The following is a 17,858-nucleotide window of genomic DNA, read 5'->3' on the forward strand; positions in this document are numbered from 1 at the left end:
TGGCCTAGAAGCCCAAGATTCCTTAGCTTCAGGATAAATTGGCTTCTGTCTATTTAGCAAAAATATAAAAACATGGTAGGGAATGAAATGAAAATTCAGCATAGTATTACTGTAGGGATAAGAGATAAAGGATAGAATTGGGACAGAGTAATGGGTGGGGGGTTCAAAATAATTTAAATTTAACAAAACATGAAGCAAATATGATAGAATGTTAGACCTATTATGTGGGTATTTTTTATTTTTTCTTCTCTTCTGGGTGTTTGAAATATTTTATAATCATATTAAAAAATCAAAGCACTGACTATTGGGATTATAACTGACAGCACCCCGACTGTGCTCAAATAACTTGAAAAGGTCTCGTGCAAAGAAAGCATATTGTTTACAGATCACAAAACTTTACATTTGCTGATGCTGATTCTCCAGCTCTTGTTAGTCATGGTTTCTCCATCTAACTAGTTATACAACCAAGAAATATACTTCTATTGCCTTTATAGGAATAATTGCTTCTATATAGTGACACGCTCTACAAACATGCTGAGTCATTAAATTCAATCCATAACTTTTAGTTTGTCCAGAATTTATAGACTAATTAGAAAGCAGATTTCTCAGAAACAATAACTTGTTGCTCCCAGACTACATAGGATTTCAGTTACAAAGTCATTTTTCTAAGAAAGTGCTAAGCACTTTGGAGCTACTGCTAGAGACTCAGGTCGGGGGTAAACTTCCCAGGCCGCCATGTGATGCTACCACAGGCTGAGGGTGGCACAGTTCCTGAGGGGAGGGGTCTGTTCACTTAGGTCACAATATCTACTCATTAAAGCAAGTTTCACAAGTGAACCATGGGAATGTTTTAGCAGTTAATTCAGAGAAATGAGTGCAAATTGTGAATAATACAGTGAATATATTACTAGCCTAGAATATTTAGTGCGTTTTTAACAAAGCAGAAATTATGTAAAATGCAAATTTTATCAGTAATTGAGAGTATTCACTGTGTTTAACTGAGGATGCTTTTGAAATAAATACTTCAACAGAAAATGAACACTAAGTTTCCAATACCCACTCATTGGGAACTACTTTCGACATTATTTATTTAAAGTACTTCACAGAACCTCAGGAGAGGGAGAAACTTCAAATACTCAACAGCTATTCTGTTTTAAAAGTCCAGATAAACCCTTAAAATTATGCTTTAGTCAAATGGATATAACCCAAATTAATCTGCTTTGTTATCCTCTTGGCCTCCTCTGCCCCATCCCCACAAACAACCTCCCTTAGGTTTTAAGCTATAATCCCCAAACTTTACAACCCCAGGAGTAGCAGGCTGCGACCTTGTGTCTGTGAGAACGACTTTCTCTCTCAGGCTGACAGCTTGTCTGTGTTGTGGAGAGAGCATATGCCCCTCCTTCTTCTTCATAATGAACCCTTGAGGTTAACATTGGGGACCAGCCAAACCCAAATAGGTATGTCTGTTTATGCAACCTTGTTTAGAGAGGGTTTGGGCATACCATTAAATTTATTTCCAAAATATTAAACAGGAAAAACATACCTGTATGTGCATGCACACACATAGCATACACACATATTCTCACATACCCTGCAGTTCTAGAACACTTTGCAGTTTGAGCAAGATCTTTCCTCTTCACGTTTAATATTTGGAAATGCTTGAGGTTTGAGGAAAACATTTTCATTAAGCGTTTGATGTTGTGAAGGAGCTCCAGGCAGTGGGAGAGAGCTCTGGTTCACAATTCAGAGAGGCTCCTCAGGACTTGGGAAGAGGAGCTAATGAAATATTTCTCTGTTTAAAGTCACTTACAGGAAAATGAATTTTCTGACATTTACAATATTCCATTTTAAAGTGCACAGTAATATTAAGCACTACCCAAAAGCCATGATACTCTGATGGGGAATTGAGACACACCATCTCCTCTGAGGAATTCGTATACTTATAATCTCCAACCTAATACTGATAAATGGAATCGCTGAGTCACAGATTAGTAGCATTTATTCATAAATCCAGAGACTGAAGAAACCTAGCTTTCATATGAGAGGTAGCAAAAAAAAATAAAAATTAAAAAATTTTTAGTCTGTAAATACTAACCAGTTAGCTGATATCTAGCGAACTGTCAACCTATACATTCAACCAGCATTTACTGACTGCCTACCAGGTAACAGATGTTATAATAGGGCCCACTGGGCATAAAACATGAAACAGCTACAGACTTTGCCCTCAAGGAGATTAAAGTTGAGGGTAAAAATATATTTTCAGGGAAGTGATAGATCAGAGATGATTAGTCCACTCTGGATTTTAAAAATTACTTTCTAAATAATTAAAATAGTTTTATATAGAATTTTTGCTCCTTGTCACCACAACTTTGAGTTCTGCTGGTTTGAAGTTCTTGGTAATTAAGAAAGGAATGCTTCCACTGGGGGATGAAGCAATGGATCCACTGAATTAGAAGACGGCATTGCTGCTTGGCATTTTGGGCTCCTTACATGTTTTGGGCTCCTTATGGTACTGAAACAGCAGGCAAAGAAAGAGATTACTCTGTGTATTGATCCCAGTTAGCTAGGAATTGGGGCTACACAATGGGGGCAAAGAGGACTATGTCTGGAACCCAGGAGATTCTTTGAGTACTTCTTAGTACTTGCATGTTCCATCATAAAAATTAATGGAAAACTAAGCAAGCAGAAATATGCAGAACCATTGAAGATTCAGAACCTTCAGGAATAAGGTTTGGGTCACCTTGCCAGGCAAAAAAGCTCAGCAAGCTGAGTTCCTTGCTGAGAGATCATACAGTACGAAATAAGGAAATTATAAGCATCAACTATTGCTTTGTGACCATTTCATTTGCAGGTACAAGGACCATAGCAATTATACACATTTTTTCTTAGTTTTTAAATGCACAAATATGTATACATAAGAACACTAATTTCTTTTTTCTTTCCTTTTTGTCCTAATATTACATTTACTCTCAGCCCTACACTTTTTTTTTTTTTTTTGAGACAAGGTCTTGCTCTGTTGCCTGGGCTAGAGTGCAGTGGTATCATCATAGCTCACTGTAACCTCAAACTCCTGGGCTAAATTGATCCTCCTGCCTCAGCCTCTTGAGCAGCTGGGACTACAGGCGCACACCACCACACCGGGCTAATTTTTCTATTTTTTTGTGGAGATGAGGTCTCTCTCTTGCTCAGGCTGGTGTCCAACTTTGGATCTCAACAGATCCTCCCGCCACAGTCTCCCAAAGTGTTAAGATTACAGGCATTAGCCACCATGCCCAGCCCTTCCACCCTCTTTCTGATGCTGGAATGGGACACTAAAAATCATACTTCTCCTTTGCCATATAACTCTGTTAGACTGCCAACAGGGGGTGCTAGAGGGAGACCACAAGGTAGGAAGGGGAAGGAGGGATTTGCTTCTCCCTATTTGCTTCTTGTTCCTACCAGTGTCACAACAGCAGCAGATCTTTACCCTTGCAGCAATAGTTGATTCCAGCAGTGGCAATAGTTCCAGTTTGCAGTGTCCCCACACTCCCAGAACCAGCCTTGGTAATGTCCTCAGAGACCATCTGGTCAGTGACTCTACTCAGAGGTCTGGATTTCAACTTTATGAGGCCCCTTATCCAAGCCTAAGTTCTAACAATCACATCTTCTCTCTGTTCCTCAAGCTTTAGGAGTAGTAACTGCTTCCGAAGTTATTATCTCTGGGATACCGTTGTATCTCCCTTTTGCCTTTTCAGTTCTCTAATACTGGTTAACTAAAGAATTGTTAAATTCTTTAAAGAAAGGGCACCCTATAGGGAGTCTGGGGGCTTGGGGCTAGCTGGGACTATGTCACTAATTGCCATGTGATCTTGGACAAATTGTTTAGTTTCTGGAGTCTTCCTTTTATAAAATCAAGGGTTACTATTCCTAGATCTCCAAATACCCTTCCAGCTATGAGATTCTAGGAGGCAATGGGCATAGTAGAAAGCGGTTTTCTATTCAAAACCTACCCCTGCCAGTTACCACTTGTTAAACTTGGACATCTTTCTCTTAAAAAATAATGCTTATTTTTCCCCTAATTTTAAAGTATAAACACATACCAGAGAAAATGTAGAAAGCATAGGTAAGTATATTAAGGAAGAAAATAAAGACTGCTCATAATCCTGTTACCCAGAGGTAATTATTTTAGGGTATTTCTGTCGATAATATCAATCAGGGGTTGGCAAACTATGATCCTTGGGCCATATTTGCCCAAGGCTGTTTTTGTACAGTTCATGAGCTAAGGATGCTTTCTACATTTCTAAATGGTTGGAAAAACCCCCAAAAGAGTAATAATATTTTGTGGCACATAAAAATTATATGAAATTCAAATTTCAGTATGCATAACGTTTTATTGGAACACAGCCATGCTTATTTGTTTATGTACTGTCTATGCTTCTTTTACCCTACAATGGCAGAGTTGCATAAGTGTAACAGAAGCTTTAGGGCCCGCAAAACCTAAACTAGTTATTCTCTGGTTTCTTACAGAAAATGTTTGCTGATCCTGATATAGATAAAATAAGTATAATAAAATAAGTATTAAAATTACATTATCTACTTTACATTGTACTTTTTCTCTCAACATACAAATATAAACACTTGCTAGTAACTGTAAATATTCTTTGTAAACACAATTTTAATTATTAATATTAATAGGGCCATACTATTAGATCATTTAAGATAGATTATAATTCAAACCTTCTTTTTTTAGACACTTGACTTATTAAATTTTTTCACTTGGAAATGCTGCAAATACCCTTAGGCATAAATATTTCACCATGTCTTTCATTATTTTCTAAGGTTAGATTCCTAGAAGTGAGATGATTAAAGTGTATGAACTGTTGTAGAGACGCTAAAAACCAGTTCATATACCCATTATTCTCAGAGAATGAGAGTGCTCATCTCCCTGTAGCCTTCTGAATAATTATTAAAGGAGGTGGAGAGAGGAAGCAAAAGGGGGAAAGAGGAAGAGGAAAAGAGAGAGGGAGGAGGTTAAGATTGAGATTGATTGTTTAGGTCCAGGTTCATTTGCCTTTATGAGCATATTTCCTCTTCAATGTAATGGAAGTGAGAGTTCTAGGAACTAAAAGGTTTGCTTTGAGGATCAAAAAGGATGTGAAAGCACTTTGTCAACTGTTAAAGCACAATCACTGTGCTCATAATTATTATCCTGATTCTATGAAAGCTATATATATGAACCAGCCAGTTTTCACCCTGAGGGGGAAAAAAACAACTCACCATAACTATCCTTTTTACAAGAGAATCATGTCTTAACTTTACAAAGAGAATTTCATCTTTGCGTTACATTCTTAAAATTAGATTCATGTGTTTCTTTTAATTAGTATTTGATACAGTATTAATATTCTTATTTATCTTCTGCATGCCATATGGATTAAATTCTCATTACCTTTGATCTTAATACTTTTAAAATATGTAAATCAGCAGACACTCTCTTTAAAGCAGTGTTTTCGTCCCTGTCTATTATTACCTTGGGCAAAAGGAAAATATCTGCATTGCAAAAAAATCCTCATATTGTGTTAAAATCCTAAAAACCATATATTGTACTGGTCAGTCTCAATAAATCAAATAATAGCCAACTGAAAATAAAGCCAATTAGAATTAAGTATTTCTTAAAACTGATGAAGGTTAATGAGAGCCCACTATATGTGCCTATCATCAAGATGGTCACATTTCAGGACAAAACTAGTTAAGGCTTTGTGATTTACTTATCTTTAGTAAATAGAACACAATAAAGTGCTTCTGATTAATGAATATATACATGTATGTAGTACTAAGTGCTTTCTGAAGCAGTGTAGGGTGAGGGTCTTCTTTGTTTTGAGCTACTGCAAGTCATTTTGCTTTCTTGGTCCTTAGTTTCTTACATTACAAAATGGGGAGATTAGGCTGGTGAATACTAAGGCATATTGCAGCTCTAAGCACTAATAACAAACAATAACAAGGAAGTCATCGAACATAACTGGGACTATAGTTAATAATTATCTCGAGTGACTAGGGAGGGAAAATGGCAACTATGGTTGATTGATGGAAATTAATCTTAAACAGGATCATTCATACATCTTCTTAATGACCACATCTAGTCTTTTAAAAGCTTTTCCCTTTTTTAGAAATTTCAAAATATTAAGAGGGTACAAATGTTTTTGGTTACATGGATTGCTTTTGTGATGCTTGAGGCACGGCTAAAAGTGTGCTCATCACCCAAATTAGTGTTCATTGTACTGTTTAAATAGATTTTTTTCCCATCTCCTCCTCCTCCCTCCCCTCTTCTTGATTTCCACTGAGTTTTACTACTCTGTGTGCACATGTGTGCTCATTGGTTAGTTCCAATTTAATAGCGAGTACATGTAGTGTTTGTTTTTCCTTTTGTTAGATACTTCACTTAGGATAATGGTCTCCAGTCCCATCCAAATTGTTGCAAAAGGCATTAATTCACCCTTTTTATGGCTGAGTAGTACTCCATGGTGTACATATACCACATTTTGTTAATCTATTCATGAATTGAGGGGCACTTGGGTTGATTCCATGTCTTTGCAATAGTGAATTTTGCTGCAATGAACATTCGTGTGTAGGTGTCTTTTAGATAAATTTTTTTCCTTTTCTTAAAAAAATAAATATATATTAGCATTATCTTTTCACCTCTTAACTTGAAATATTCTTCCAGCTTGTTCTGGGATAGTCATTCCTTCCACTTAGCGCTTATTCAATAATGTCACAGACTATTTTTAGGAGAATTTTGTGTTAATGAAAGGTCAATTAAAGTGACATGTGCATGCCACTAAATGCTACACATTATTCCTGTTTACTTACAAGGTTAATGGCCTTTTGCCAGCTGTTCATTTTACTTTGGAAAATAAACAGTTACCTAGACTTAAAATGGCACTGATGGCCCTCTTTGGGTTCACTTTTGACGGCCTCCTCCACCTTTCTATCACCCAGCAATCAATGTTTCAATGGCAAACTGAAAGCCTGAGCTTTAATTATCAGAGAAATGCAAGTCAAAACCACATCTCACCCCAGTTAAAATAGTCTGTATCAAAAAGCCAGGCAAAACAGATGTTGGAGAGTGTACGGAGAAAGGGGAACCTGATACACTGTTGGTGGGAATGTACATTAGTACAGCCACTATGGAGAACAATATGGAGGTTCCTCAAAAAGAGAAAGTTAGAACTTCTGTCTGATCCAGCAATTCCACTACTGGATATATACTAAACAAGGAAACCAATATATAAAAGAGATATCTGCACTCCCATGTTTACTGCAGCACTATTCACGATAGTCAAAATATGGAATCAACCTAAGTGCGCAACAACGGATGGATGGATAAAGAAAAGGCAGTATGTATACACAATGGAATATTCATTCAGCCATAAGAAAGAATGAAATTCTGTCATTTGCAGTAACATGGATGGAACTGGAGGACATTATGTTAAGTGAAACAAGCCAAACACAGAAAAACAAATATCGCATGTTCTCCCTCATATGTGGGAGCTAAAAAAAAGTGGATCTCATGAAAATGGAGACTAGATTGGTGGTTACCAGAGGTTGGCAAAGGGGGAGGGGGATGGTGAGAGAAAGGGAAATAAAAAAGAATATAAATGTATTTATTACCACTGATCTGTACACTTAAAAATGGTAAAGAAGGTAAATTATATATGTGTATTTTGCCTCAAAATTTTTTTAAAAAGACTGACCCTTTTCTCACACTTCTCCAGCTTCATTTCATCATAATTTTAGCAGCTGTCATTGAAAACTCACTGCATTAAAAAGTTGTTGAAAGGCATCACTTTTCTGCAATGTGTTCAGGAAGAACATAAACCAGAAATAAACGCTTCTCATTCCAGATTTCTCTACCCACTACTCCCCACCACACATCAGTCACCAAGCCCTGTACACTCCACTGTCATATCCCCGCAAGAATCATCCCATCTATCTCACTGCTTTAACTCAGGCTCTCATCAGGTCTTGCCTGGACCACAGTGACTGCCTCTCTGCTAGTCTCATCTCTAGTTTTGCCCCCATCCTATCTATTCTCCACATAGTAGCCATATATAACTTTCTAAATGAGCATATCATTCCTCTGTTTAATATCTTCAGAGGTTCTCCATAACGTTCAGAACAAAGATGGCACTCTTCAGCTCAGCACACGAGGCCGTTCCTGATCTCACACCTGCACTTCTACTGTTCCTCAGAACTCAGCCTACACTCCACATAGCAAACTACTAGCCCCTGTAAGAATGACCTCATGTTCATCTTCCCCTAGAAACCTTCTCTAACTCCCAAGTTCAGGTTAAATGCCTTTCTACTGGGATCCCATTCCATCCTGCACATAACAACATAATAACAATTATCCCACCTGATACAGGGCAGGTACAGAATCACTTTGATATTTCTGTTTCTGTGGCATGGATCACAGCAAAGAACAAACAAATGTATATTCAAGAATGAACAAATCCTTTTGTTGTTCTTGCTCAAAAATATTCACCAAAATCTCTTATTCCTTCAGAAATTATTCATTGCTTGGTGATAGCCAGCTAGTGTGATAAATTAAATCTATATAGATGTTATCTATTTCAGGAAACATAAAGTTATGTCAACAACACGCTTTTAGAAGATAATCCTAAATCAGCAAGAGAGATGTTATTGGTGAGCCTTTTAGGATGATGGGATAGAATCATTCATTTCACAGAGACTGAGCCCCATCTATGTTCCCAGCACCACAGAGGGAGCAAGAGCCTCAAGGACAAGGCTGTGGGAACTTCCAATGCTCTGCCTATTACTTATTTTTTTCCACTGGACTGTCTGCCTGAAGACCTCTCAGCATTACAAGAATAGGTTGCTGGGGTAACACTAATTTGTAGAATAACTATTTATTCTGATGTTTGTACAACAATTGAGAACTGCCTGGATATCTGCAAAACCACTAAGAAAAATTTCAAATGAAGAATCCAAAAACAAGGCAAGAATAAAGTGCAAATGACTGTTTCTTCAAGGACAAATAATCAGAATGGTCATTTGCTAAGTAAAATCAGCCATGCCAGCCTTACAATAATGATTAAGGAAAACTGCCAAAACGCAGGGTTAGGTGTCTTACAACACTGAACAGAGTAACATGCATTTGCTGTGGAAGATGACATAGCAAGGCCATCCAGAGCCCAGGCTTTGGAGGAGGAACAGACTGAGTTGAATTCTGGCTCTAATACTTTCTGATTGTATGAGTGTGGACAATGCATCCAACCTTTATAAGGAGCAGTTTTCTCATCTGTGAAATGGGAATATTCTATTATTTTATTTACAGAGATCCAACAGGAAAAATATTAATTATATGTCTTATTACATAAGGCTACCTAGCATAAGAAAAAGAGCTAAATAAAAAGGAAGATAAACAAACCAACCCAACTCCAACACCTCAAACTAATGTTTTACATTCAGATCTCCTTTGCCTCTAAACATCATTTCTCTACTCCTGTTATAGCAGCTGGGAGAAGTTGGTTTTCTCTCCAAATTGGAAAATTCTTTTTCTTCAGCCAAGCATTTTCGTACAACATCTATATCTGATTTCACAACATTTGAAACAATAGTTCTGGCAGCTCAGAACTATTAATCTTGGATCTTCCTCCAGGATCATACCAATGTCTGAATCTCCTTAATCCCCTTCCAAATTAGTTAAAAAGGGTTTTAGGTAGGCGGAATACCCTCATGTTCAAATAATCCATGTTGTTATTATGAGGACCTTTCAAAAAGAGCCAGGTCCTACAGAAAGACCTGGCAAAATATTCTGAATTCTAGGATTTAGGGAATAAAAGAGCAGAACATTTCCATGACTCTCAGCATTCTATGGACCACAATTCAAAAAGCAAAGCTTGAAAAATAACCCAGCATGGTTTTATAGAATCTCTCTCTTTCACAAGGTTCTAAGAAGGAAATGGCTGTTCTGTTTATGGAGTAGCACATAATTCAAGCGCAGGTCCATGGGTCCCACTGGAACATCCTTCACAGTCTGTTAGTGATTTTATCTTATCATACAGTCATTACCTAAGCTACCACATTGGTGTGAAGAAAGAAATATTACTTAAGTATTATTAAAAATTACCCTTTTAACACACCCTGGGAAAATGCAAAAGTGAGACACTGACTTTAATTAACTTTTGAAAGAAAGAGTGAAGAGCCCACCTAAGGGAAGCTGAATGCGGAGAAGAGGAAACGAAGCTGGCGCTGTAGTGCTCCCTGCAGTTGCTATCAGATCCCTGGCAATGGGAAAGTAATAGGTGCGATGATTAACAAACAAAAAAATGACATTCACAATTTTATAAATTTCTAGTATTTTAAGGTGTTATTTCAGTTTGTTTGTTTTTCTCTCCTCCCACCCGCCCTCACTAACAAGGTTAGAAGGGAAAAATGGCGGACTAGCTGTCTAAAAATATGTTCAGATAGAAAACATCAACTTATCTAATAGGATACATATGCCACTGACTTAATTTTTGTAGACTTTGTCCCTGGACGTGTTTTAAGAAGACTGTCCAATCTTTCAAAGAAATAGTTAGTTGGCTTTGTCAGCCCCAGTGTCATGGCCAGATCCCTGTGACAGCAACTACATTCTGGAATCTAAAAATATCTAAACATCTAAACCCACGGTCTATGCAATTTTCATGGCCTCTTTTAATGCCTTAATGCTAATATTCCAAGAGCTAACAGAAACCACTGTTGAAAATCACTGTACTCTTACTGATAAGCAAAGGTCTCTCAGGAACAAGAGCCTGTACCTCTGCAGAACGAGGTGAGCAAACTGCAGCACATAAACCTGGGAGCTTGAGTTTCAAAGAGCTATGGTTCTCATCTCTTATTTGAGCAAAAGAAGATCCAAACAAAGTCACACAACAGCTAAACCAATGCCATCTGTGTGGAAACCATATTTTAAACACAAACAAAATCAAATGTTCCATATGCCTTCACTCCTGAACATTTGCTAGAACATTTCTGGGTATTTATTGTTAGAGAGTCAGTGTGGTCAAGCAAAAGAAGGAGCAAAGCCCAGATGGGAAGTCCCTAGCCTTCTTCCACTCATCTTCTTCTATACTCTGTCCCCATTATTACCAAACATATCATGCATTCTATTTGGAGATGCACACTACATTCTTTCTGCTTCATTTATTTACACATAAGATAATTTTACATACCCCTTCTTATAGGATTCAGGGATTTTGCAAAGTATGTCTGCAAAGCCATGGCACACATAGAACACGGTGATATTAATATTTGTATGGCCTAGTAAACACAGACAAGGTAAACAGAGGCAGCTCCAGTTGCCCAGTCTTGCCTGGCTACTCTGAGAGACGAGGACATCAATATCTCGGCACAACCATAACCCATCCATGACCCATCAGTGCACCTCGGCACATTGCTTAAAGCTCTATTGTAAAATATGTTTGTTTCCCAGCTGATGTTAATACTATTACTTCTTTAAAAAGCTGCTAGACGGAATATAAAATTTTACTTAAAAGTACATAAAAAAAGTGCATGACTCTGACTCATCATGATCCCATTGCTAAATTTCATCAAGCTTTTCAGAATTTTGGTCTGTGTTAAGACTACTTAAGACACTACTTCCCAAACACTTGTAGTTATTTCTGGTTCTTAAGAAGCAATAAAAGGTGTGGCTTTCCTCACAATGACATTCAGTTTGTCACTCTTTCTGTGTTTTACTTTTTTCCACTGGACTTTCAGCCTGGAGGCCTGTCAGCGTTAGAAGAACTGTTCAGCAGGTCGTTCCCCTGCCAACCTCAGCCAAAGGCTAAAATAAAGCATCTTCTGCTGTTCAGAAGAAAAGCTCAGCGATTTGTTCTTTGTTGCTCTGATTGGAGCTGTATCTTGTTAACTTTCTTAAACATTTCATTATGTGATTAAAAAAAAAAGGCAAAGTAACATCATCCTTTCAGATCCAAAGGGAGCTTCATACATTTCTATAAGTCTTTTGCTTTGGATCTTGCATAACCTTCACTAGCATCACCTAAAATCCATGGTTAGGGGAGAAAATTTACATGGTCATTTGAGAATCTTAAAGAAATTCACAAAGACCTTACTGAAATTCTTATTCATTTCATTAATACTCATCTAGTCATGATTTTGGCATTAGAATGACAATTTCGATAGAGTACATTATTAAAATTGGCATCAAGTTGTTAACTAAATCACTTCCTCTTCCTCCTCTACTGCATGATTTTATTGTTGCTGTTAGAAAATAGACTCTGGAAAGATATTAATAATAAGATGTCTTCATGACAATATATACAATAAATAAAGCTGAAATTGTTGTTTCACCTGAGGGTTGCTTGTAAAGATTCTACGACCTGTTTCTCAGATGCCACTTGGCTAAGTGTCTCATTTAAAAATAGGACAATATTAAAGGTTAGACGGTTGACATATATCCATGCTAAAGTCCTAAGAATCTGAGCCTGTGACTCAGGTATAGAATGCTGTGGTTCTTCATCAGGGTTACTGCCCTGCTCTCAAACCGGGACTAAATCATGACAAGATATGAGGAATTCATGCATTCTGCTAATCTTATTGTCTTCCAGGAGGTACCAATAAGACAGCAGGGCACTAATCAGAACCATTTGAACTTCAGATTTTTACAGAGAAGCTTTATTTACTGGGAATGAGATCCTCTTCAAAATGCCAAATCCATTCACACTTGGTACACAATTTTTAAAAATCAGAGCTTTCTTTTATCTGCATGATCTAGTAACTTCACAAATTTCAATATTTCACTAAATTTAGTGAGAATATCTATAATAAATTGATCAATGAAAAATGCTGTTGAAAAAATTAGAATTTTCTCACTGGCCACTCAAAACTCCTTCCATAAGATCAATAACAATATTTAGTTGCCAGGGTAAACAGAACCTAGAAAAATTTAGGTGACAGAATTCTAGCTGTAATGCATATTGAAAATGAGACTAAACTATAAATTTTATTTTAACATTATTGCCTGCATGCTTCACGTGGCAAAAACTCTCAAGCATTACAATAACAAAATAATAATGCAATGGCCATATTTTAGAACTCATTGTTTTTATTAGTCACCATATACTTAAGCTGCACTTTCAATCCAAAGAATCTTTCTGAGCAACATTACTTCATCCTTCCCTTTGTAACATAAACAGTTAAGAATAAATCCCTTAATCTCCTATTTTCGATGTTTTCTTACATTAGTGATTTGAATGTAATCTGTTGGGAATTACTGAGAAAATAATGAAACTTGCAGAAGTTTCTAATTCAACATATTTTCATCATTAAAATCTAAGTGTATTTTAATGTGCTGTAACTTACTGATATGAAGACCAATATTTCAAGTTGTCTTCACTGATTATTGTAGTCAGGCTCTTTCGCAACACAAGTTCAGGGATTTTTAAGGTGTGTTATGGGAAAAGTATTTGAACAGAGGAGGAGAAAAGACTTTAAAGCAAGCTCTACCCTCCTTTCAGTAGGGCCTGAGACCATCTCTCCTCTAGACTATGCAAATTTTCTAAAATGATTATGCTTATCCATCAGATAACCCAGTTAATTTTTCTCTCATCCAAAGCATTGCATATTGGTAAATAACCCACAGAACAACCTGACTGAGTGTACTTTGCCCCTACAGACTTCTTCAAGGCCCACTACCAATCTCTCTTTCTACTCTTGGAGACCTCATTCATTTTCATAATGAATTTGACTGTGCAAAAAAACCCCAAATCAGACAAACAGAAAGAAATGCACTTTCTTATAGTCTCCCATTGTTCAAGGCAGATGTCGGTGCCCCATCATCTCCTGAGCTACAGTTCAATGGCTACAACTGTTGACCAGAAATATTTACAACATGTGACTAAAATGCAAGACGCAAGATGCTATTTGAAGCAAAACTAATTCCCCCATAGAAACTATCCATCTGAATTAATTCATCATTCAGTAAATACTTACTAAGTCCTACTGTGTGCTAGGTATCATGTCAAACACTTCCCTGTTCCTCTGTTCATTTACCACTATTCTCAGAGTGACCCAGAATGAACATCATTGAGTTCTTTTTATATTTAAATACAACAAGGCACAAAAATATTATGCATAGCTTAATCTAATTATATACAGAGGATAAGTTCACAGAGCAGGTATTGCTGGGTCAAATGATATTAATATATTGGCAGCTTGCTCTCTAAAAAGGCTACTGCCCTACCACAAACAATGCTATTAATGCTCGTTTTCTTGTATTCTTGACAATCTGTGTATTATTATTTTTGATCCTAGCCTGTTTGATATGCAAGAAGTTTTCATTTCTCATTAAATTTTGAGGTTGAATATTTCTGCATGTAGTCATAGATCATTTGTATTTTCTCCTTTTATGAACTGCCCTTTAAAGTTCTTTGTCAATTTCTCTCTAAAGGGGTATATTTTTTTCCCCTGTAGTTTGAGGTGGTGACAGGCAACAAAGAAGAAGGTAGAAATCCTATGAAGTGGGATGGGAACTCAAACCATTTTAGTTGGATATTAAAGGAAAAAAAGATCTTAGAGGATTGGAATACTCTGGAAAAACTGCAGCAGAACCTTAGGTTATTATGATAATAAAACAATTCTCTTATTCTATATTAAATGCTTTGTAAATATAATTTTAATAATTATATATTCTACACTACGGCTAGACCAAATTTATTTAATTTTTCTCTTAACTTTTTCTAGACTTTTAAAAACAGGTTCTGGGTCAATTGTTGGGATAAGAAGTCTGAAATTCTTTTTAAGGCTCTCAATACATGGTGCAAAATATTTTTGTACAAAAATTATATCGTTTAAATTTCTACCAGCATGCTAACAAAGTACATCTTTTCCATTTCTCCTATTTCTAGACTCTATCAGAGATAGCTTCATTTTATTTGCACAAACTGTTTGCACAAGGAACACCTGAATATGTGCCTTGGAATTTTATAACCATTTCTTATAAGTGGCCTTAATCTTGCCTGCATGTCTTGATATTCCATGAAGGACCCATGGTGAAATATGATAATTCAGGAGGGAATATCTGATTCATATGACTTGAAAATTCTCAAGTTCGGAAACTAGCATGAAACAATGCCCTGGGCATATGTGACTCAGATGATTAAATTCTATCTTTATAGTATAGAATAGGATAGGATAGTATTTAACTACTCATTGTCTACTCAACATCCATTCTTCCCTGCTTCCTTCTGAACAGAACCCTTAAATCACAGGTGGCAGCAATATAATCAACTCAAATATGCTTCCTAGCTTCTCCTGCAAATAAAGGAGGCCCATGAGACATAAACAGAAGTCACCGAGAGGAGCTTCCAGGAAAATCCTTTTGCAGCCATGATAGCTGGAGCTCCAGCAGTAGCCATTTTTCTTGTTCTTGGGACCATGAAAGAAAAGTGAAGAGATTTACAGAGGCTTGGCCTTGCTTGTCATTCTTGATCTTCTGAACCAATGTCAAAAACTGCCTACCCTTGGACTTCTGGTGACATGAGGAAAATAAATTTTTATCTATTAAAGTCATTGTATTCCAGTATGTGTTTCTTGAAGCAGAGAACAATTCCTAACTGAAGCAATATTTTAAAAAAATATCTTCCAAAGAAGTATTTTTCATCTCTGTGGGAGAGGGTATGAACTTTATTAGGAATTGAAGTTATATTGGGTCCTTTTAAATGGTGTAGCATTTCTTCCTTCCAAATCCATTCTTTTTCCATTTCTATCACGTTCTGGGCCCCAGAAGCTGACTTATATGGACTGGTCTGGCTTCCCAATGGCTTGGCCAATAAAGAGCCCTAGCAGGAAATCAGAGGGAAGAAAGAGAGCTAAGAGAGCGAAAAGAGACAGAAAAAGAATATTCTCTTTTGTGCCCCAGCTCTCTTCCTGTGGGGTTGTCTTGTGTTGACCGTGTCCTTACCTGAAGGTCACTTCTCTTCTCAAGACTCTCTATACCCACATGACTCTCTCTTTTGGGGTTCCAGATGTCATGCTTTCTCCTTGCTCCTTTACATGTGTATAATTGCTCCACTGTCACTGGTCCTTAGAGGATTACACTATCCCTTTTGTTTTCCCTATATCCTGCCCCGACTTTTAAAAGTAATCCCTTTATTGACCAATAGCCAAAGCTAGAACCCAACCCAGAGCTAGGTCCTAGGGAGACATAGAGGAAGTAATACCTCTGGATCAGCTCTCTGGCCCAGACTATTCTTGAGGGTTCTTTGGATGGTCGTTTTAGCTTCTTAGATTGTCTTTGCTCTATAAAAGCACAGGGGAAAATAGAAGCCTCAAAGGGCTAGCCAGGTAGTTCTATGTTTAGCTGTAGACTGTAAAGTCTATTACATTATAGTCAAGTTACTTGATTATTTGATCATTGGTCAGAGTTTAGGATTTCAAGTACTCTACCCTAATTAGGCTCAAGGCAAGAGAGCAAAATAAGGGACATAAAGCCATGCCTGGGGGGTTACTGGCATTAGGTATAGGCATTTTGTTTACTTTGGACTGCTGTTGGATTTGGATTAACATTACTTGTGATTACAAAAAAAGAATAGATATATTTCTTATGAAACTGTGAAACTATAAATATAGTTGGGTTAATGACAAGACAGAGAAATTCAACATAAACAATGGATATTAAATGAGTCTGTAATTTTTCTTCCAATAAAGAACAATTCACAATGACTTTCTGACCTCCCACTTCAAGTCATGTATTCTATCCTAGACCAGAGCTTTGCCTAAGCACTGTCCCCCCCACCACCCCCAAACTCCTCCAGTCCCATATTTTCCCCTCTTTCCAGTGCTTTGCTGGTATTTAAGCCTTTTATTACACCAAACTTCCCTGTTCTGTGATCTGTGTTCCTAGGTTCCTAAGAATGTGTGTGCATGTTTGTGTGCATTTGTGATGCTCTGGCAGCTTTGAGGGGACTCTGGACCAGGACTTGTTCTTCAAAAATAAGAGTCCAAATTATTTGCTTACTGCATGTAGAATAGACCTGGTACATGTTAAGCATCTAATAAAGTTTAGCTGCTGCCATTGCTATTTCTCACTCCTCCAGTAAGAACCACCCTTGAAAGTACCTAATTTCCAAGTTAACAACTCCTTCCTTCTTGCCATTCAAATTGCCAAGTCTTCTGGAGTGTGCTAACATTTCTATACACTGCACTTAGTTTTCCCTTGATACTGCTACAAGTCTCAAGAATGTATCACCTTGAATCGTTACTGCATTTAAGAGTAGGACCAATTTGTTGGTATTTTCTGTGTCTGGCACTTTGTGTCATGGGAGGGAGTTATGTTTCATTAATCCATCTAAATGGTATAAGGAATGTTTAGCGTACCCACTGACTCAGATCCCCCTTTTCTTTCTCCACCATCCGAAAAGGTCTGTTTAGCTGCTTAGCAATGAGCAATTAGAACAGCCAGTCTACCCAGAGATCAGACTGGTTTGTCTGATCTAAGAAGACTCAGTGTTTCCAAAGGGACTCTTCCTTTTTAAAGGAAGAAATTAATGATATCCTTTTTTGTTAAATCGGTGCCAGGTATTTTCCCAAGCAGCCTATTTAAAAGAACAAATTCAAACAGGTCCAAGAAACAAATGCAAGAGATCTACATAGCTCTCAGTGGATGAGTTTACACACTATCCTAATTTCAAAGAAGTTTTTATGCCAGAACACAATGGCTGGGTTCTCCCAGTGGACATAAACTCACTTTAAATGTCAGATTCTGCATTTGTGCAGAAATCAGATAAATGCAAAGAGCTCTAGGTTTGTTTGTGCTCTTAACTGATTTGTCCTCCAAAGGACAGTTTCCATGCTAACTC

At 37.2% G+C, this 17,858-nt stretch overlaps 1 protein-coding gene across 1 annotated transcript in view; it reads right to left on the reverse strand.

The window, feature by feature from the left end:
- Positions 1-17,858, reverse strand: part of MYO3B (myosin IIIB) — a 373,201-nt gene that overhangs the window by 40,667 nt on the left and 314,676 nt on the right. The window contains exon 32 of the mRNA XM_069471407.1: positions 4,756-4,764. Coding sequence (XP_069327508.1) covers positions 4,756-4,764 — 9 coding nt within the window. The remainder of the gene's footprint in view (positions 1-4,755; positions 4,765-17,858) is intronic.

This window comes from Eulemur rufifrons, chromosome 1 (assembly GCF_041146395.1).
Source record: "Eulemur rufifrons isolate Redbay chromosome 1, OSU_ERuf_1, whole genome shotgun sequence".
Taxonomy (NCBI): domain Eukaryota; kingdom Metazoa; phylum Chordata; class Mammalia; order Primates; family Lemuridae; genus Eulemur; species Eulemur rufifrons.